We start from the raw sequence: 19,932 nt of genomic DNA, 5'->3' as shown, positions 1-19,932 counted from the left end.
CACTGGTGGATTCACCCATCCAGCAGTCAGTTTTGTCTGAGGCCCTCATAGTTTGTCGTTGATGTGTACAGTACTACAGGCAGATGGGCGCAACTTTGCACATGCTCTATATGCGCACCTGCAGATTGCTGTAACAACTGCGCAGGATTCTGACGTCATTTCAAGGAAATGGAATCCTGACACATACAAGTATCAAGAGCGGGGGAATAGCACCAATCAAAAACAGGAAATAAGGTGACATGGCCTTCGAATTAAAAGACTTGAGCCCGGTAGTTGAATCGATTTACATCAGAATTCATCATTAAATATGACTTTGATTTTACATGTATCACCTACAGTGAAAATGTTAGCGATATTAGATAAGTAGATTGAACTGCGGCCACAATTTCAACACATTAGCCACACACACACACACACACACACGCATCTAAAAAAAAATTCTATGATGATGTTCTGGTCGCGACATTGCTCACATCGACCAAATAGAGCTAACATTAAAATCAATAAAAAAAAAATGTGATTGAGTATTTCAGTCCTTTTCATAAATCAAATCAATCCGGTTTCCTTGGACGTTTTATTTTATTTCGAAATACATGACGGGAAATACAACTGTTCCTTTCTAGCTTGAATCAGACTACCAGAAGACGCACAAGGCTAGTGGAAACATTACCTTCTTTCCAAGTGATATTATACATATTTGGAGTGAATATCAAGGCTTCAGTTAGTCTCCTAGCTGACAGAAGGTGAGTTAAAACCTTTAAACTTGTCTGGTGATCGACGTGACGCAGCTTGGTGCAGATAAAACCACATCTCAGTTGTTTAACTTAGTTAACTTTTCAGTGTTTTGCTAATGTCTCAGGCCCACCTGACGAAAACGAAACTTAATTTTACTTACCGTAACATTTGTTTCTATAAAATCCTACATTTAAAAGAAAAGCTGGCATCATCTCACGGTGGAACTGATCACCACTCTATTCCCACAAGGATCTAAGAGATGTATTGACATGTTATTGATCTTCTATAATACTGCGACACATTTGAGACAAACAAAACTTTGAGCCTTAAAGAGTTAACGTAAATGCAAAATACAGAGCACAGTATGTGTAAGACAATGCGTTGCTGTGAGTACAATTTAAATTTCACGTGATCTGCTGACGGTGTAACTCAGTTTCTCAGGCTGTTGCTGAGTCACAGGGATGTCAGCACAGTGGCATGAAAACATTAGAATACTAAAGGACGTAAAGGGTATTTTTTCCCCAGCTATTGTAGTGGTAAATTTAGATGACACCATATTTAGCTTATAACCCAACTTTGTACTTATAATCTGTCACATCATCACAAAGAAAGCACGTGTTATTTATGTTTATGTACAGTTACATTATGTATTTACATTATGTACAGTTTATTTATGTGTAAGTGTTCACGTAATTTGTTGTATCTGTCTCTTCCCTCTCTGGTTGTCTGTCTGCCTCTCTCTCTAGCTCTCTCTCCCTCAGCATCATGGCATCTGGCGGCCCTATGATGAACGGCGATATCTCTCGCTCTCCTGGTCAGTCTTGCACGTTGGAGGAAACCCTGCAGCAGATGAACATCCTCATCCAGGAGAACCGAGACCTGAAAGGTGAGGCTTGGAATTTACATTGTTAATGCAGTATTGTTGCTTGTTTCTGTTCTCCTGATAACTCCTTATCAGACTGACTGTCCGGGGTCAAAGGTACATTGTATCCGTGGTGACTCACTGAGGAGCAAATTTCCATTCTTTTGCTGTGTTTGATTTACAACACTGTGTTACCAAATTCTAAAAAACAATTAAACATTTAGATACAGTAGATAATACATTCTTGTTACAAGTGTTCACCCTTCTTAGGTGAATATTGTTTGCACTGTAGATGAATATATTATGTGGATAACATATTAGCAAACCTGGACAGAGCCGTTCCAGGTGTTATCCAGGTAACTTTAAGCTAAATCCACTGCATCACTTCTTCTATGTTATCAGTCTGTGTTCCAGATTCAGTTTTATTCAGGAATGTCATTTAGTAAACATGCTTCTTGGAGAAGGCCTCAGGGTACACAATGATATCAACAAGGAATTCTGATTGATAATGTTGTTAACCTTGTCTCTCTTTCTCCCAGAGGCCCTGCGGCAGACCAACCTTTCCATGAAGGAGCGCTTTGAGGGCCTGTCCGCGTGGCGGGAGAAGCAGCGGGAGGAGCGGGACTTTCTGGAGAAAAGGCTGCAGGAGGCAAAAAGTCACATGGAAGCGTTGACCCTCCAGAACCAGGAGCTGAACCAGACCCTAGTGGAGAGAGTCCCAGGGGTCTCACAGGTGAAGAAGCCACAAGATGATGACCATGTTGTGGTCACGGTCATCAATCTTCCATCTCAGAATGAAGCCTTTTAGAGCAGACTACCTGGCTACCTGGTCTCAGTGTAAGTTGCATGTAATTTCAGGTGGTTTCAGCCAATCAGAGTGCAGAGCTGGATGCCCTGCGTGCCCAGCTGGCTCGTCTGAAAGCAGAGAAGAACGACCTGGTCGCCATGAACTCCGAACTGCAACTTAAAGCTGGCCAGGACTCGCAGGACGACTCCTTTATTGAGATCTTGAGAGTTGCGGTAAATAGTAACAAACGCACACATTTGTTCTATTCTAATAATTGTGGAAAGCCCAATATAGAGTTAAAAATCACCTCTGATTTTTTAAGAACACCTGGTATAAATGTGTGTGTACAGTATTATGACATGACAAATGTCCTGTCTTGTCAGGATGGAGACATGGACAGTTTAAATGACGTGAGTGGCAAAGAGCGGACCAGATATCCAGACCTCAGCATGACGGCGTCCCGGCTGGACAGCGAGGAGGTGACGGTCAGCCAGCTCCTCCAGTCTCTCAGGGATGAAACACAACGTGCCGAGCAGCTCCAAGTCGAGCTGCAGACTTCCAATGCCAGGTAGGCGAGGACCCTAAAGGAACAGATCCCCCCAAAATGAACGCATGCATGACTGTATGCCAATTGCAGGCTGCACACTTAATTAATTCTTTAGATAACTTGTTCACATGTCTGTTTACTTTAAAGGCTTTAAAAATGTGAGGATTTAAAAACATTTCTAAATTGTCTTAACAGGATTGGAGAGTTGGAGAAGAGGAAGAGTAACATAGAGAAAGCAACACAGACTGCCCAGCCAGACACTATTGAGGAAGACTCGGGGAAGAAGGAGATGGTATGTGCCCAGTGTTGCGAGTAAAATATTTGTATTTATTTGGGATTAACAGGTACATATGGAGTAGCAATAGCTGTCATGCATAATTAATGAAGTAAGTATTTTAAATCCTCATCCACTGTGTTATACAAGATTCCACACATATATCTACCTGCTACTTTAGGTTTTAGTCACCAACATCGTTCGAGGAGTCCACTGAATGTTTGAAGTTTAACTTGATCATCAACATGTTTTCTTGTGATTGTGTAAATGTTCAGGCAGCGTCTGAGGTGGAGAATCTGAAATCCCAGATGATGACTCTTTTCAAAGAGCTGCAGCAGGCCCAGAGCAAACTCGACGAAGCAGAGGGAATGAAGAAGAACCTGCAGGACAGGTAGGACACACACAAACACACACATCAACCCACTCACTCACTGAAAACGGGAAGAGGCCCTACTAAGGTACAGTAAATGGAAGTGCGCCCTGTTTCATCTTATCTATGTGGCGTTTTCCTCTGTAGATGTCGGGAGGTGGAGCAGGATGTGGTGACTTTGCGGGCGCAGTTGCTGGAGAAACAGGCCGTTCAGTATGAGAACGACAGGTTGAAACTGCAGGTGGACAGCATGCAGGCCCAGAGCCTGCTGGAGCAGCGGAAGACGGGGGAAGAGAGGTCAGAGGTCAAGCAGACGCAGACACACATTTTCAAAGTCAAGCAGTAAGGGTCAAGGTTTCAAGGGTTCTCTGTCCTCATAGCCTCCTCAAACCATCCGGATAGAATCTGAACTGGTTGGCACTTTGGAATTAGGGCTGGTAATTAGGGGAGGTATTCATTGTTTTGCATTTGAAATGTCCTGTTTTGACCGAGAGAAAGGGGAAAAATCCTGAGGCTATGTTTAGTTCATATGCACACCCACACACACTGAGTCACCAGTAATCCCCTTCCCTCCTCCCTCTCAGGAGCAACCTGGCCCAGCTGAAGGATGCCTACACGAAGCTGTTTGAAGACTACAATGAACTCAAAGAAGAGAAGAAGAAGAGGGAGGTAACAATTCAAGTGATGGTAACAAAGGCATAACCAAGTAGGAATGAGGCCCAGGCATTTTTTTGACCTTTGCCCTCGACCTCTGTAGTCTCAGCTGGTGCAGAAGGAGGTGGTGGAGGAGCTGCAGGAGCGGTTGAACACTGCCGAAGAAGCTCTGGCCTCCCAACAGCTGAAGATTGATGCCATGAAGCAGGAGATCTTCCAGAAGGAGAAGGAGCTGGAGAACGTATCCGTGTTTCAGGCCCAAGCCGAGGTTTACTCCTCAGACTTCTACGCAGAGCGAGCGGCAAGGGAGAAACTCCACGAAGAGAAGGAGCGTCTGGCAACTCAGCTGGAGTATGTGAAGAAACAGCACTGCCAGCTGCAGGACGAGATGGACTCGATGGGCCGGTACATAACAAAATATTGATGTTGCACCAGTTATGTATGGAGAGAAATGTAGTGGCACATTGGTTCAAAACCTGGCAGGTATAGAAGTAAAATGTTAGTTTACAATGTGCTCAAAATGGCAAGACATGGCTTGTTTATTTTGTAACACCTTTCAATCACAAAGGCGATTTAATGTGCTTTATATTTGTCATGATATGGATTTGTTGAAGTTTGAAGTTTAAACACAAGTTGAGATGCAGCCCATGACCATCACTCTTTGCTAATCAAACCATTTTCTGGATACTTCACAGGCACTCACTGAACGAGATGCAGAGGAGACATGGGTCACGAGGAGGCAATCCACATGGTGGCGCTCCAACTGTGGCCTCAAGAGGTACATCTTATCAGACCATTCAGTTTGACCTTCAGTGTTACTGAATGGATCCCCCTCATTTTCCAGTCTCCTTTTTGGTAGAGAGTACGTTACAATAATTCCATTTCATTGTCAGTTGCTCCTGGCATGACCTGGAAAATGATCTGTTTCTCCATATATTAGGACAATTCTCATTCTTACTTATTTTTATGCTGATTGAGGATGGAAGAGGCCTCCTTTCCAGTAAATGTTTGTCTGATAATTTTGCCGTGTGAATATCTGTTGTGTTCAGGCTGTGATCAGTATCTCTGTCTCTCAGGTGGCGACTGGCAGCAGCAGGGGAACATTCCGGAACACGCCTGCCCAAAGTGCAACGAGATCCTGCCAGACCTGGACTCCCTGCAGATCCACATCATGGACTGTATCATATAAACCACTGCCTCCTATAAGCTATCACAACAACAGCTGCAGCAGCACCTTAATCCAAGTCTTCCCCTGCTTTAATGTGTAGCTCTGTCTCCTCTGATCCACGACGGCACTTCACACCGAGAACACAGATACTCATTCTAGGACAGGAAGTAGTGAGAAGATTCACATGGCTCCTTAAAGAGCCGGGAAGTCTAGAAAGATTAGATAGAATTTGTTCATCTCCAGCTCCAGATACGTTTAGAAAAAATACTTCAAAACACCTTTTCTATATTATCATCATTATGTCATCTGGAATGATTTGACACATTGCTGTGAATCAAGCTCAAGGACACTTTGTATTGATCTCAGTTTTGCATCATACAATAACCAAAGTTCAGCCTCTACAAGTTCTATTTATTTGCCAATTCATCAGTTGATTTTTAAATATTCCTTATCGAATCATAATAGAGGAATCTTTTACTTGGGGGTTGGTGAGGGTATTTTAACTTCTTTTTGGCATTTTTGTAGAAATGAGCATGCACCTCATAGGCACTTTAATGTGGAGAATAATATATTTTCATTTTGTGCAGATAATACCTGGTAGTATATTTAACTGGCTTATTAACAGCCTGTATATCTGTTTATGCATAAATGCTGTACTCTGTAGACTGTACTGTCCCTCTAATTCCAGGATTTAATTGTGAAGCAAATTAAACTTCTTTGCAAATGTCTGTCTAATTTATTTTTGACATGTCTTCTTCCGTGTTGCATTTTTTCTGTGTTCAGTATGCAATCCTCAACAGATTCCTTTTTGTAAGTCTCTGATCACAGCTGCTAGTTCTGGCAGTTTGTCAGTATTTGTGCATCTGAAAGGTAAAGTCATAAACATCTCTTGGGGTTAACCAGAACATAACATAACAAGAACAATAAGAAGAAATGTGAAAGAAAAATACACCATATACAGTTACTTAAAATATTTATGTAGTGTCCAAGTCCTATAAAGGGTTATTTTTTCATTATGACATCTTTCATTATCAAACCTTTGTCCTGTAATTCCCCCATGAAATTATTATAAGCTTAGCAGTGTTTCTACATGTTAGGTCACAAAACAAAGTTTTGCGGACACATTCAACAAATGGATGAATATTGCTTTATTTCCAATTTAACAAGGGTTAATACAATGAATCCCTTTAAATTAGACCTTTCTCACTTTGTTAGCAGTATTCGTAGTTACAAATAAAGATGCCCTTAAAAAAAACCACTCCGAAGAAAGTCACAAGTTATAAATAATGTGACCAAAAACGTAAACGTTTTACTTTTACATGACAGACTTACATTAATGGCTGTAATTATTATAGGTTGGTTGTCAACATGCAACATAACGCGCAGCTGTCACAGTTGTATTTTATTCCGGCAAATCCTCAGACGCCTGCCGATTACAGTGACAACAAAACGGGGTCTTTCGTTTAGCGCCAATTTCGACTTCTCCCTCCTTTGCGCTCTGGAAGAGGGAGTTTGATCGATTATCTATTCCAAACTATAAAAGATTCGTATTTGTATGGTTTGGGAATTGATGTAAAAAGTTAAGTGTTTTGAAGGCGTGAGTGTGTTTTTAAAATTGGATTTGCGTGAAGGCGAAAAGTCAAAAAGCCGCTGTCGCCTGAGGACCCGGGTAAGTTAAAGGCTCTCCACCTATTGTTAAACAACATCTTTTCTTTATGGTTATATAGGATTAATTTTAAGTCAGTAGTAGTATGGTATACTATGGAAGTGATATTAATGACTAAAGTAGAAAAACAAAAGAGATGCCATGGGATATGTTGAAATGGATCTTCTTTCTCCTTCGTCCGATCCACATAAAAGGATATTTTGACGTTTTCTTGTGTGCATTATAAACAATAAGCAATAAAACATTAATATACAAAAGATACGCATATGATTCAGTGTGTTAAAGTAAATGGTGTAATGTAAAATTATCTTAACAGAAAATGACAAATGAAATTTAAATAACCACATTGATCGAAGTCCAAACGGTGTTGTAACAACACATACAGGGACATTCAGTATATGGGGACATTTGTAAATACATTCATTGCAGTAGGTAGAAAATATAGAAATGGAAAGGTAAAATAAATGAATAAAAGTCACTTCTTGACATTTATGTTCCCTGTTAATGTTCTGGTCTCTGCCTCTGTGTTTGATGACAGGCCATCTCATATCACCAACCTCGCCCTTTTAAGTATGGAAGGTAAGCAACATCCAATGAATGTCATATGAGCGAAAAGTGTTGAGAATTGTTGTTGAGAGTTGTTGTGGATGTTTTTTCTGCCCAGATGACGGCGATCTGGACATTTTGGTGGCCCTGCTGGCCGAGAGTGGGGACATCGAGGAAGAGCAGAACGGTCAGGAGCAGGCGGACGACTTGGACGACCTGTTTGACAATGACGACGATGAGGGCGAGGAGTACAAAGAGAGCGCAGAGGAGGAAGGACGTGAGGCTGAGGTGGAAGAAGCAGCGGATAACACTGAAGGTGAAGAGGGAGGTGCTGAAGGAAAACAGAGAGAAGGAGAATCCAGCGAGAGCCTGAACAAGTCAAAGGACGATTTGCAAGGTTTGCACAGCACTTGTCTCACCTTCATTCTGCTGCATCTGGAATTGTTTGTTTTTGTGTTGCTCTTCAGCGAACACTGATATCTCACTCAACATTCATTCGATGCTTTTGAAACATTGTGTTTCCACTTTCTGATTAATCTGACACATTGTGCACCTCATACAATTCATTCGCCAAGTTTTGTGGTGAAAGATGAGTAACAGCGACAGGTTTTAGAGTTAAATGTATTGATCAACCCACAAAGGTGCACACTATTATGAGCCATTGAGCCATGACAACTGGGTTATTTGCACCTTAAGATAATTCTGAAGTGTGCTATGTGATTTTTGTCGCATCTCAGAGGAGCTGATGCGGATGCAGGAGCAGATGCAGCGGCTGCAGCAGCAGTTGGAGGCGACTCAGAAGGTTTCCAGCTCAGCTCCAGTCAGTAGCGGAAAGAGTCCCACTGGTCCCAAACCAACAACTCCTCGTCAGCCTCCCTCCAGAAAAACCCAAGTCAAACCAGCCTCCATCTCACAGAAGACAAAAGCAGGTAAAAATGCTGTGACTCATCACTGAGATACACTGGCTGCTTCCCACTATTCTATTATTATCACTTCTTTGCATGGACTAGATGGAGACTTGATTTCTTTTCTGATTTCTTTGCCTTATTCAGTTGCATCTACGCCCACTCCAGTTAGAAAGGAAAGCACTAAGCTTCAGGAGTCGTCGGACTTCTCCGCCCAGCTGAGCAACGTCGACTTTAAACGCAAACCCAGGGTGGCTCACCATGCCAAAGCCAACACATCACCAGGTACAAGCATCCCTTTACATTCACATTTAACACAGTATAAACACTAGATTACTTTCTGAATTTTTGAGGCTGCAAGAATTTGTTTTGATATCTTTTTTTAAATAATAAACCTCTTTAGAAAATATTATAGTATTGGAGAATTTGATCTTAAATTCTCTGGTCTTGGCCGATTCATTATTCTGACTGTGTCTTCTTCGCTGGGTGTCTCCTCAGAGGACAGAGGCCCGTTGGTAGAGATAAAGGTTGGTGGCACCTTCCAGCCCGTAGAAAGCGGCAGCGAGGTCGCCAATCGTCTGCGTTCACCTCCGTCATCCCAGTGGAGACAAGCAGCGGCCGGACAGTCAAAGTCTCGTCCTGCTCCTGCTCTTCCTCCCACTCCTAAAGACGTGGGTGTTGAGAGATACTCCAGGCTGCGGCTCAGGTCAGAGCACCGACGTGACAAATGAGTCTGACAGGCAGACACCCACATACAAACCAAACATCCATCAGACACACAAACACACACACACACCTGAATATGGGCTTTTTTCCGCTTCAGAAAGCCGCTGGTGTCCTCCAGCGACATGGACAGCAAGATGGCTGACCGCAAGCTGATCCCGCTGTCGCAGTTGCCGGAACGTTTGGCTCGGGAGAAGCTGGAGGACAGCGACTGGGTGACCTTCGCCGTGCTTGTCCACAAGGTCACGCAACAGAGCAACAACAGTGTAGGTCTACGCTCTGATCCCCCAAGTATTAGTCATAATTATTGGTCTCAATTTCAGTAATCTATTACCTCTATGACTTCCTGAGGGTTTTTCAGGTTGTGCCAAGATGTTGGGATGTGTGGATTTCACTAAAAAATGTCTAGGAGATTTATTTGATGTACTCCAAACACTGCAGTGGCCAAGTTGTGACTGATCTCTCTCCCCTCCACAGGGTAAAACCTTCAGCATCTGGAAACTGAACGACCTCCATAACCTCGAAGTGTTCGTGTCTTTGCTCCTGTTCGGCGAAGTCCATAAAGAGCTCTGGAAGACAGACCCGGGCACTGTCGTCGGACTCCTCAACCCCAACCCCATGAAGCAGAAGGACGGATATGATGGGGTAAGCGTAGACAACTTATTAGGGAATAGATCCCAAAGGCGTCTCGTCTCGCTGTGCTCGCGTTCAGTTGTTCTTCAACTTTCACATTCCTTGTTCAGGTCAGTCTGACAGTGGATCACTCGCAGAAGATTCTGGTATTGGGCGTAGCTCAGGACTTTGGAAACTGCCAGGGCATGAAGAAGAATGGAGACCCGTGCTCTCAGATTGTGAATATGGTGGGTCTCACCTCTCCAGTCTTGTGTGTGTGCTCCATATGATCAGACTATTTCTTTTCGTACATTTAATGAATCCCTTGAAGTTGGTGTCCCAGCTTCCTGAGAGCAACTTGGAATACCAGCAATTCATGACATGGCATGATAGAAAACCAGCTGGGCTGCATTTTGGTGACCGCTGCTGGAAAGATCACGAAATTAAACAGATTGTTTTCAAGGGGTTAAAAGAGAAGAGTTACATCTGTTAAATCTTCACTTTCCTGCAGCAGTCGGGGCGAGTAGTGCACCAGCATATCTAACACTCTCCTTGTTTCCTCTGTCCAGTATGAGTGCCAGTTCTGCCAGTATCACGTTAAAGCCCAGTACAAGAAGATGTGCTCCAAGAGAGCCGAACTCCAGTCGTCGTTCTCTGGGAAAGCCCCCAACAAGGTGAAGGGGAAGGGCAACAGCCTGAGAGAGCGCCTCTGTCAGGACGGCTTCTACTACGGCGGCGTATCCTCAGCCGCCTGCACTGGGGCACTGTGAGTGGTCTCCATCCTTATTCACACCAGATTGAGTTTGAGTTTGATCAGAACCTGTGCTGATATTTGATGTAACGACTCGCATTATTTCAGGGCGCCGTCCAAACCAAACAAACCTGGCCAGCGAACTCTGGACAATCTGTTTGTGAGAGGCTCGGCTCAGCACGTGGACCAGGCCAAGAGGCTGGGTAAGGACTGGTGACACACACGCTGTCCCAAGATGTGTTTTGTTTGGGTTGCGCACATATTCTACTGCTAATGAACCTTTTCTTTGTGTCTTCATTTTGTACGTGTTCTAGTTGGAAAAATGTTTTTTTGTGTTTCAGCCATGCAATCCGGAAAGGTTTCAGGTTGTTCGGATGAATTCAAGAGCCTGATGTCCGTACCAACACCAGGAGCTCTGCAGCTGAAGAGGCATCTGGCACATGGCAGCCAATCAGGTATCCAGCCTGGAAATATGTCTAAGCTTTTGACTCTTCTAGTGCTGAAAATGAAGTTAGATGTCACTCAGCCTTCCAGGTTTGTGTGTTTAAGGTGTTTCTCCCTTCCTTTCGTCCCACTTCCAGTCTGTGAGGGTGCAGCAGGAGCTACGGTCCAGTCCATCTCAGCCACCGACCTGCTAAAGCAGCAGAAACAGAAACAAAGGGAGTTTATGCAGAACCGTCAGAGGAGGGTGGTGAAGGGTTCGGGGGGAGCCAGACCTGGGCCGTCTTCCCTGCCGGGTCGAGGAGGTCTAACGTCCCCGAAAGCCGCTTCGGTGGTCCCCAAAAGCACCCAGAGCCCCGCGGCGCCCCACACCCCTACGCTGGGACGAGGCTTCTCAGAAGGAGAGGACATCGTCTTCTTCGAGCACAGCCCCCCGTCGGTGCCGAGCGGTCCCGGCCTGTCCTCCGCCAAGATGGCTGCACTGAGGAAGCTGCGAGCCAAAGGAGCGGGGCTTATAAAGGAAGACCCCAATGCCGTGAAGAGGAAAAGGAACAACAGCAGTGAGATCAACGCCAGGGTGGAGAAGAACCTGACCTCCCCCAATGGTACATACACTCCCAAAAACTCATTCATTTCTTTCTGCTTGTAAAATGGGGTTGTCATCACATGTTCCTTTAATGTATCTACGCAGGTGAACAGGATGGTGGCGAAGAGGAGGAGCCAGCGCAGAAGAGGAAGAGGGAGCAGCTAGAGTACATGCAGTCTGAGGAATTTCAGAAGATCCTGAATGCCAAATCTCGCCATGGGGCTGCGCTCCAGTCGGTATGATCTTTCGGAACCCGTTTAGATCCTCTGGGCTCGCACAGTCTCACTTTGAGGGCAAATTCTGTAGGATTGTTTACATTTTGCACAATGCCAAGCAGCTGAGCGTTGTCTCCCCCCCAGGCGGAGTACCAGCTGCAGGAGCGCTACTTTGATGTCCTGGTAAAGAAGGAGCAGATGGAGGAGAAGATGAATGACATCAGAGAGATGAAGTGTCGCGCCGTCACCTGTAGAAAGGTACAGGGTCCTTCGGAGGCTTGACGATCACAGCTTGTGTGAGTTTCTGAGAGCCGAGTTTGTCCAACAAAATGTCTAACTCTTCCTGTCGTGCCTTCCCCACTTCCAGTGTTGCTACACCTACTTCAAGCCGGCTGATCGCTGTGTTACCGAGAAGCACGACATGCGGTGGCACGAGGCCAAGAAGCGTTTCTTTAAATGTCCGTGTGGACAGAGATCCATCGCTCTGGACAGACTGCCACACAAACACTGCAGGTCAGTCTCTCTGTCTCTGTCTCTGTCTCTCTCTGTCTCTGTCTCTGTCTCTCTCTCTCTCTCTCTGTCTATTTGTCTCTCTCTGTGTGTGTCTATTTGTCTCTCTTGTTGTCTGTCTCAGTGTGTCCCTCTCAGCTTTGCGATACTCAAATTTCGGCCTTGCAATTTTTGCCAAATAAAACATCATAAATGGTTTTGTCATTCCAGCAACTGCGGCCTGTTTAAATGGGAGCGAGTCGGGATGCTGAAGGTAAAATATCCTCCTCCTCCATATTCCCACTGTTGTGTTGTTTCCCTGCTGCTGGAGAAACCCACTGATCCTCCTCGTTCTCTCGCAGGAAAAAACGGGACCGAAGATTGGCGGGGAGCTCCTGCTGACGCGAGGGGAGGAGCACGGCAGGTTCCTCAACAGCATGCAGTGACACGTCTTCGTCTTCATCATCCTCTGTTGCTACTGCGGGGCTGTAATTAAGTTTTTAATTCAAGTGTTTTAGGATTGTTTTATGAGAGCTTTAAATTGTGTAGAGATAAATGTCTGATTTTAACTCAACTTCTGCAGCCTCCTGCTACTGGAAATCAGCCGATTAAAGTATTAACCTGTACGTCTCTCCTCTTTCCTCTTTATCAAACTGATTAATTGGTTAAAATTTGATCTGCTGCAGCTCTGGAAAGAATGTAAGAATGTAATGTAAAGAATGCACTGGAATTTAGTTTTCATTATCTCACGGTCTGATTTAGAATAGAAATTCACTGAAAACTTAATAGTAAACCAGATTACAGCAGGAGATTTTTGCCACTTCAAAGCAGCAAAATCCAGATTTAACCTTAACTTTAGCATCTTAAGAAATTGCATTGAATTAACACATGAAGAATAATAACCGCAACCTTTAATGTATTTTATTGTCAATATTTAATTGAGTTGCCATGTCCTAACAGTGCCATCTACAGATGTATCAACAATCTCAAACTTCATTAACATATTATCCAAGAAAATTAACGGTATATGTGACTTTTGCAATATCGTTAAATTTGCTTTTATGTCATTATTCTATATTCTGAGATTATACAACTCCTCAGGTGGAAGGACAGGAGAGGTCAAATAATATTTTTTGGATGTGCATCATTTCATCAGCTTTTACTTTCCACCTCCACCCTCTTTTCTCCGCTCAGTTTGTGTCTAACGTTTCCCCTCCGGAATGTTGGACTTCCGGACTTGGGACGGATGACTTCAGCACACCCTGTCTTCTCTTTAAAGCCACGCTGTCGCATCTCATTCTTAAAATGCCCCAAATACCAGACAGAGCTACTGGGAGGATCAGGATATTGATCTTTATTGATCATTTATAAGTTTTCAAAAGAAGAAAAAGTGACAGAGGCTAAACTTTTGTTCCACCTCACTTCAAATCAATTCTTAAGAAAGGAATTGCTGCCGGAGCTTAATCGTATCAGATTTAAACTGCTAAAGAGAAATACAGCACTGTATAGGCTGTGCAGGGCAGTAAAACTATGCATGCAAAACATACAGCTAACATTTTATATGAAAAGAAATCATTGTACATTAACAATTAAACTTAGAATACATTTTAATCATGATGTGGAAACATGTGTTGCACTATTTAGAAGCAAAACTAAAGGAGAAAATTGAAAGCTTTAACCCTCCATGTGCTACAGAGCTAATCTGATGAGAGTATTGATGGGTGATTGGGTTGGTTGTCAAGCATAGGCTGCAAGGTGCTGTGAGCCCCTCCCTCCCCCCTCCGCTACAGAGCACGCTCAGTAGTGGTGGTAGTAGTAGGAGTGAGGATAGTAGCCGCCGTAGCCGTAGCCATAGCCATGGCCACCGTAAGCGTGAAGCGCCCTCCATTGATACTGCCTCATCCTCTCATTCCGCTCTGCAAGAAAGCACAAGCTCAATAAGTAGCAGATATTGATATATATATATATATATATATATATATATATATATATATATATATATATATATATATATATATATATATATATATATATGATATACAGTATATTGTGTGTGCTTGTGTATACACCCATGGTTTCGATAGCTATATATGATCCTGTCATACTTTTGGATTTTGGATTTTGGATCACCAGCTTTTCTAACGAATGTGACCTGGCACCAAAGAAGATTTGAATGCATTCCAAATTTGATTGTGTTTTGGGCTGTTGGAAGGTAAACGTGCTCTTCATATTCAGCCTTCTGGAAATCCTTGGCAGGTTTTGTGCCAATTTTTTTTTTTATATTTTTCAGCCGCTTTATCATTAAACTCTTGCACCATCGTCTCTTCCTCCAATAATCTCTGTATTTGCGCTAATCCAGAAAGTTTATCTTTGATCCAATCTCACAATAAGATGTTTTCCCACTTCAAAATGTGTGTGTGTGTGTGTATGAGAAATGGCTTGTGCCTTGCATGCAGCTGATCCTATTCGTTTGATACACTTGGTTGAATCCCAAAGCTGATAAACTAAGTTATAAATCAATAAATAACCTTTGGAGGACATTGGATATCCTCTGAATCATGCTCACATTGGTGAAGCATGATAGGAAATCAAAGTTGATTGAAATAACATTTAGTCAGACTTGCATTTCCTGGCCATTTCCTAGGAAAATAACAGCTCTTTGTTGTTTAAGATGGAAGTCATTTGTTATTCAGGAATAGCAGGAAGTCGCCCCTCTATTCAGGGGAAGGCAGGTGACCAGGTGTCTTTACCGCTTCGCTCCTCCTCCAGGTAGTGCTCATAGTCACGCCTTTGCTGGTCGTAATTTCTGTCTCCTGATCCCTCACGTCGCCTCTGCTCAGCTATAGACAGAAGGAGGTTATAGAGAAGTTGAACTTGGAAAAGGTACTGAAGGGATATGAGCTATAGCACGATGATGAATGTGTGAAGCTGAACGACACGCACACACGCCTGCTCCATACTCCCCTGTGACTCCTTCTACAGCCTCCAGCGTGTGTGTGTGTGTTTGTGTGTGTGTGTGTGTGTGTGTAAAGTAAAGTCAACACCACACGCACACTCACACCACTACAGCCACATAGGCTACATCACAGCAAATCAAACATATGTGCTGTTTAACCCCAAATATAAATAAATACACATTACAGATTAAATCCAATGAAATTATCAAATGAGTTGATGTTGCAGTGACATTTAAATGGACATTATATTACTCACCTAGCAGCTCTCTATAGTAGTCGATTGAGCGACGACCTCGATTTCTGGAGAAGTGGGCCACGTCTGGCTCAGGCACGAAGGCCTCTTGTTCTTGTGTTACAGGTCAGAGGTCAAAAGGTGAAACTCACATCGGAAAGCCACTTGTTGAAAAAGGCACATCAATGCTTCCTGTCTGAGTCTCACCTTTGGGGTTATCTGCTAGGAGGGTGTCGTCTATAATTGCTGCGCTGTCCACCACGCTGGGGACTAAGAGGGACCAATGAAAATACAGTTTGATTCAAATGAGATTCAATTAGTGTTCCTAAAATGTTCTTTCAAATATGCACTGGACTGTCACTGGACAAATTATTGGTATGATGAAGTAGGACCAGGATTAAATTCCCATCAACCTCCGCAATTATAACAAATCACTCTCCTCCCACAGCCAGCCAAAGGTTTCTCATCGGTTTGACGTGTCATTGTTTGGACCAAATTACTGGGTGATTTGGAATATACTCAAATCAAGCAGAACCCTCTGATCAGCAACTAAACCACTCCCTTAGATTGATGCTCAGGTGATGTCTTCTTGGCGAATATTGAATAGTCAGATTAAAACTGATCCTAAAACATTTCTTTGGCAAACAGAGTTGTGTCAGAAAACAAGATTTATAACTTTAAAAACCAATATCAGAGTCAATTTATTTAGAGGCAAGAATCATCAATTATGTTGAGAAAATGTCGAAATACCACACAAGTTCTGCTTTGTTTTCAAGTTTGCCAACATAAATGAATGCAGAAAGGATAAGGATAAAAAATTACCTGATTTGCAACATTTCATGTGATATTCCTTCCCACATTAAACAAAATCAACACAGCATCAGCACTCCATCGCACCAAAACTCTTCCCCTTATCTCACCTGATGAGGTAAAATCTAGAAACCTCCCACCCCACCCCAGCCAGGGAACTCACTGGTAAGGACGATGAGGGCGGTGAGCAGCGAGAGGACGAACAATCTGGTCCAGCACATCTTGACAGAGCAAAGTACCAAAGTGAAGTGAGAAGGAGGAAGAGGAGGATGTAGGAGGTAAGAAGGGATAACAAAAGTTGGGAGGAGAAAGAGGGAGAGCCAGTCTCTCGGAGAGGGGAGAGAGGAGGGCAGCTGGAACTTCTATTGCCCAAAGGGAGGAGAGGAAGAGGATGAGGAGTAAGGGGTTGAGATGGAGTAAATGAAGAAAGACTGTCTGAAAAATTAGTGTCAAAGAAGACACTAGTGTCCTCAAACGGCAGCAAAAGATGAAGATTTAATTTTGAATATCCAGAAATCCTGAAACCATCAAGCGTTTTTAAAAACATCTCAATGGTCTGCTGTGGACTCTATGGGGTATGCAGCACCAGTGTCAATAACAATTAAACTTGCAATTGAAATGGACACATGAACAGGAGGAAATAGACTGAGAACAGTGCTGGACCAAGTTCTGAGCCTTGAGGAACGCCAAACCTCACAGAGTAGGTCATGATCATTCCAGGTATTTATAATATATTTTCACTTCAGGTTGGCACACTCGCTCAAACTCCCATCCTGAGGATTGCATACATAACACATTGACAAAAGATTCCTAAAAAGTCTCTGTGCCCTCATTTTTCACATTTTCTGTGCAGTTTCTGACCTGAAACTCTTGATGTCCTCATCAGACACCAGATTCTTGATGAGGAGGAAACCATTTTTCTCGTAGAGGAGTCACTGCTCAGGGGTCAGCGGGTCATTGTCACAAGTGTATCTATATCACATAAAAGACAGTTTGACATTGAAGTCTTCTATAGGGTATGCAGCATCAGTGTCAATAACAATCAAACTTTGCAATAAAAATTGACACATGAGCCAGAACTGCAAATTAGATTAACAGGAGGAAATAGACTGAGAACAGTACTGGACCAAGTTCTGTGCCCTGAGGAACGCCAAACCTCACAGAGTGGGGATCTGATATATTCAGCAGGAGAAGGACGCCACGTCAGACATTCCTGGATCGTTCTGAAGACAGCCAAAATAAAGTATTATTGACAAAGCTGCAAATCGAGGAGGAGCACAACAGAGTGATGCCAGAGTAGAGGAGAAGCAGCTCAGTTCCTACTTTTGGTTTGGGTCCTTTCAAGGCTTTCAAGGTTCTCTCTATAGGTGTTATTGTTTTTATGTTCGAATTCCGTGTCTTCTGATGTGAGTCAGGATGGCCGAGCGGTCCAAGGCGCTGCGTTCAGGTCGCAGTCTCCCCTGGAGGCGTGGGTTCGAATCCCACTTCTGACAAATTAACTTTGATTTGCTGGGGGTTGCGTGGACCTTTCTTCTTTAATACCATTCCATTACAGTTTAGATGGATGATCTCAAGGTTACACAGCGTACAAACTGTTAAAATGCATCTATCTTTTACCCAACTTGGATTCTACATGCATTGCATTATTGATAGCACATGAGAGTAGATACAACTATATATCTAAATATCCCTGAACAAACTGAACAAAAATTACTATGAATACTTCACTGGGATTTTTCGCAATTGTTTTGTTTTTTTCTCCAACATATTTAAATGTTTTTTCTACATGTGACAGGTAATATTTTGGTTGCGCTCAAACAGAGGTAATTAGAATGTCATGTGATATTAACAATATTTTTATGCTTGCTAAATTCTTGTAGGTCTGGCAGATTTTATATAAAACTTAAATCAACGCATGGTGCAATTTGTGACCAAATCTAGTGTTTCGATATATCAATTCTAAATCTGATACATTTGCATGGCCAAAGGTCTGATTTAATGCCCTATCCATTCTTGTACAAAGCCCAAGAATTCCTGAAATAAGATTTAGGTACAAAAATCACAGTTGCCATCAGCCGAACTGCACAGTTGTCTCTTACTGTGAGTATTTCGATGGAGTTTACATTTCAAGGATTGTGCAGCCTTGGCAGAGCTCTGTGCTGCCTGTACTTTCTGCTTTCGAGTAGCAAAAATGCGTTTCAGTTTCCTCCAATGGAAAATGGGCACAGGAACAACTGGCTGCTTTGAAAGTGACAGAAGTGGTCTTCAGTCTGGGACACATTTAGAAGTGAATGTGCCTGTGGTTAAGCTTAGTGTGTGTGTATGTGTGTGAGTGAGTAAGTAAGCACAGGTACAAATGTGTAGCCAATTGTTTTCCTGCATATTCCCTCAAGTATGTGTGTGCATCTTTCTTCAATTATCTCTCTGTGTGTTTGTATCAAGCTTGTGTGTGTAATGTACCCATACCCAGAAATGTATCCAGAAACTGCACAAGTCACTAGTTCATGCATTAATCTACATAGACACACACAGTTGAATATTATAGATGTACTGTATTGTAGATGAGTTTTTAAAAATCAAACCAAAGTCGGATTATTATATTAGTCATATCTGAATTTATTATAAGATACACTATTAAAAGCTTGCATTAATCATTTTAACCAATATACCAATTTTATAAACTCTTAGAAAAAATACTAATTCATACAATCAATTTCAGGTAATAATGTCAATAAAACCTAAATCCTGTTAGTGTTATCTAATACAGATCATATTTCACTTCTAGGTGAAGTTTCTGTGTGAGTGAACTCCTTCACAGTGTTGTTCTCTCTCCACGTACCAGGCGGCCACGTATCGCAGAGGTGTCCTAAAGGCAGAAAAACAAAGGAGATGTTTTCATCATTTTAAAGTTTAATATTACAGGGAGTTTGTGTTGAACATCGAATTTGCAAAACTTGACATCGCCTATGGAAATAGATCCATTGAGACAAACTGATAGGACCCAAACTGCCCTGAAAGGTTTATTTTTGATAAGTCCTTTACTTCTGCAACATGTTGATATTTACATGTAAAACAGCTGGTAAGACACACCCACAAAGTTTGAAGATGGCCAGTATTTAAATTAAGCAAGAACCTTGACCTTGACTGATTTGCTTTTAATATGCTCAATAACTGCTTTCTAATGTGGATCATCATGAGTTACATCTGCAAGTTTGACCACAAAGATATTGTTGATAAGAGAAATAGTCAAGACATGGATATCATTACATCATGTGTTCCCTCAGAGGTCACAGGTTCCAGTTGGTATCTGGCCAACAAGTGCAGGATTCCACATAATGGATTGCTGGTGTCAGGCTCTGTATTTTAGGCAGCTTTATGGGTTATGTTTGTTATTGTTGCTCCCTGCTGTCTCAATGTGTTAAGCTTTAAAGTGCATGCTTGCAAGGGAGGGACGCGATCAGAGCATTGAAGCCAAACATCAACACTTGACATACAGCGAGTCATTTTCAAATGATTTCTTTGTCTAATATGGAAAAAAAACTTCTGGCTGAATATTATTATTAGACACACACATAGTCCAGCACTTGCAGCAAGTTGTCTGC

General features: G+C 42.7%; 4 protein-coding genes and 1 non-coding gene across 7 annotated transcripts in view; 3 read left to right on the top strand and 2 right to left on the bottom strand.

The window, feature by feature from the left end:
* Nucleotides 1-47: 47 nt before the first annotated feature.
* Nucleotides 48-6,132, top strand: optn (optineurin). 3 transcript variants are annotated; one of them, XM_076152870.1, is made up of 12 exons: nt 48-234; nt 1,497-1,621; nt 2,137-2,330; nt 2,456-2,617; nt 2,768-2,952; nt 3,127-3,223; nt 3,481-3,596; nt 3,723-3,872; nt 4,160-4,244; nt 4,333-4,634; nt 4,925-5,007; nt 5,306-6,132. In XM_076152870.1, exons 1-12 carry the CDS (start codon nt 62-64, stop codon nt 5,416-5,418), a joined length of 1,785 nt encoding a protein of 594 aa, XP_076008985.1. In that variant the 5' UTR covers nt 48-61; the 3' UTR covers nt 5,419-6,132. The 3 variants fall into 3 exon arrangements, with proteins under 3 accessions (XP_076008985.1, XP_076009007.1, XP_076008996.1); XM_076152892.1 differs by lacking the exon at nt 48-234 and adding an exon at nt 612-743 and having other exon boundaries at nt 1,482-1,621; XM_076152881.1 differs by lacking the exon at nt 48-234 and adding an exon at nt 613-743.
* A 740-nt stretch (nt 6,133-6,872) lies between these two features.
* mcm10 (minichromosome maintenance 10 replication initiation factor) lies at nt 6,873-12,949 on the top strand. Its single transcript, XM_076150340.1, has 18 exons — nt 6,873-7,066; nt 7,602-7,642; nt 7,728-8,006; nt 8,347-8,538; nt 8,662-8,799; nt 9,013-9,220; nt 9,338-9,503; nt 9,715-9,882; nt 9,981-10,097; nt 10,419-10,615; nt 10,709-10,803; nt 10,942-11,055; nt 11,182-11,646; nt 11,733-11,863; nt 11,987-12,100; nt 12,210-12,355; nt 12,563-12,605; nt 12,694-12,949. The coding sequence occupies exons 2-18, from the start codon at nt 7,636-7,638 to the stop codon at nt 12,775-12,777; spliced, it is 2,664 nt and encodes an 887-aa protein (XP_076006455.1). The 5' UTR covers nt 6,873-7,066; nt 7,602-7,635; the 3' UTR covers nt 12,778-12,949.
* Nucleotides 12,950-13,263: 314 nt separating this feature from the next.
* On the bottom strand, nt 13,264-16,648 carry ucmaa (upper zone of growth plate and cartilage matrix associated a). Its single transcript, XM_076153655.1, has 5 exons — nt 16,494-16,648; nt 15,728-15,790; nt 15,545-15,634; nt 15,082-15,171; nt 13,264-14,247 (listed from the first exon to the last, which is right to left on the bottom strand). Exons 1-5 carry the CDS (start codon nt 16,549-16,551, stop codon nt 14,129-14,131), a joined length of 420 nt encoding a protein of 139 aa, XP_076009770.1. The 5' UTR covers nt 16,552-16,648; the 3' UTR covers nt 13,264-14,128.
* Nucleotides 16,649-17,740: 1,092 nt separating this feature from the next.
* On the top strand, nt 17,741-17,823 carry trnal-cag (transfer RNA leucine (anticodon CAG)). The gene has a single exon. It is a non-coding gene; the product is annotated as a tRNA-Leu (tRNA).
* A 1,149-nt stretch (nt 17,824-18,972) lies between these two features.
* phyh (phytanoyl-CoA 2-hydroxylase) overlaps nt 18,973-19,932 on the bottom strand; it is an 8,314-nt gene continuing 7,354 nt past the window's right edge. The window contains exon 9 of the mRNA XM_076152843.1: nt 18,973-19,196. Within this exon, the coding sequence (XP_076008958.1) occupies nt 19,143-19,196 (54 nt within the window). The 3' untranslated portion in view covers nt 18,973-19,142. The remainder of the gene's footprint in view (nt 19,197-19,932) is intronic.

Source organism: Genypterus blacodes, unplaced genomic scaffold (genome assembly GCF_046128005.1).
Source record: "Genypterus blacodes isolate CSIRO-AG114 ecotype Tasmania unplaced genomic scaffold, CSIRO-AGI_Gbla_v1 ptg000007l_1, whole genome shotgun sequence".
NCBI lineage: Eukaryota > Metazoa > Chordata > Actinopteri > Ophidiiformes > Ophidiidae > Genypterus > Genypterus blacodes.
This window is presented reverse-complemented; position numbering and strand designations above follow the sequence as displayed.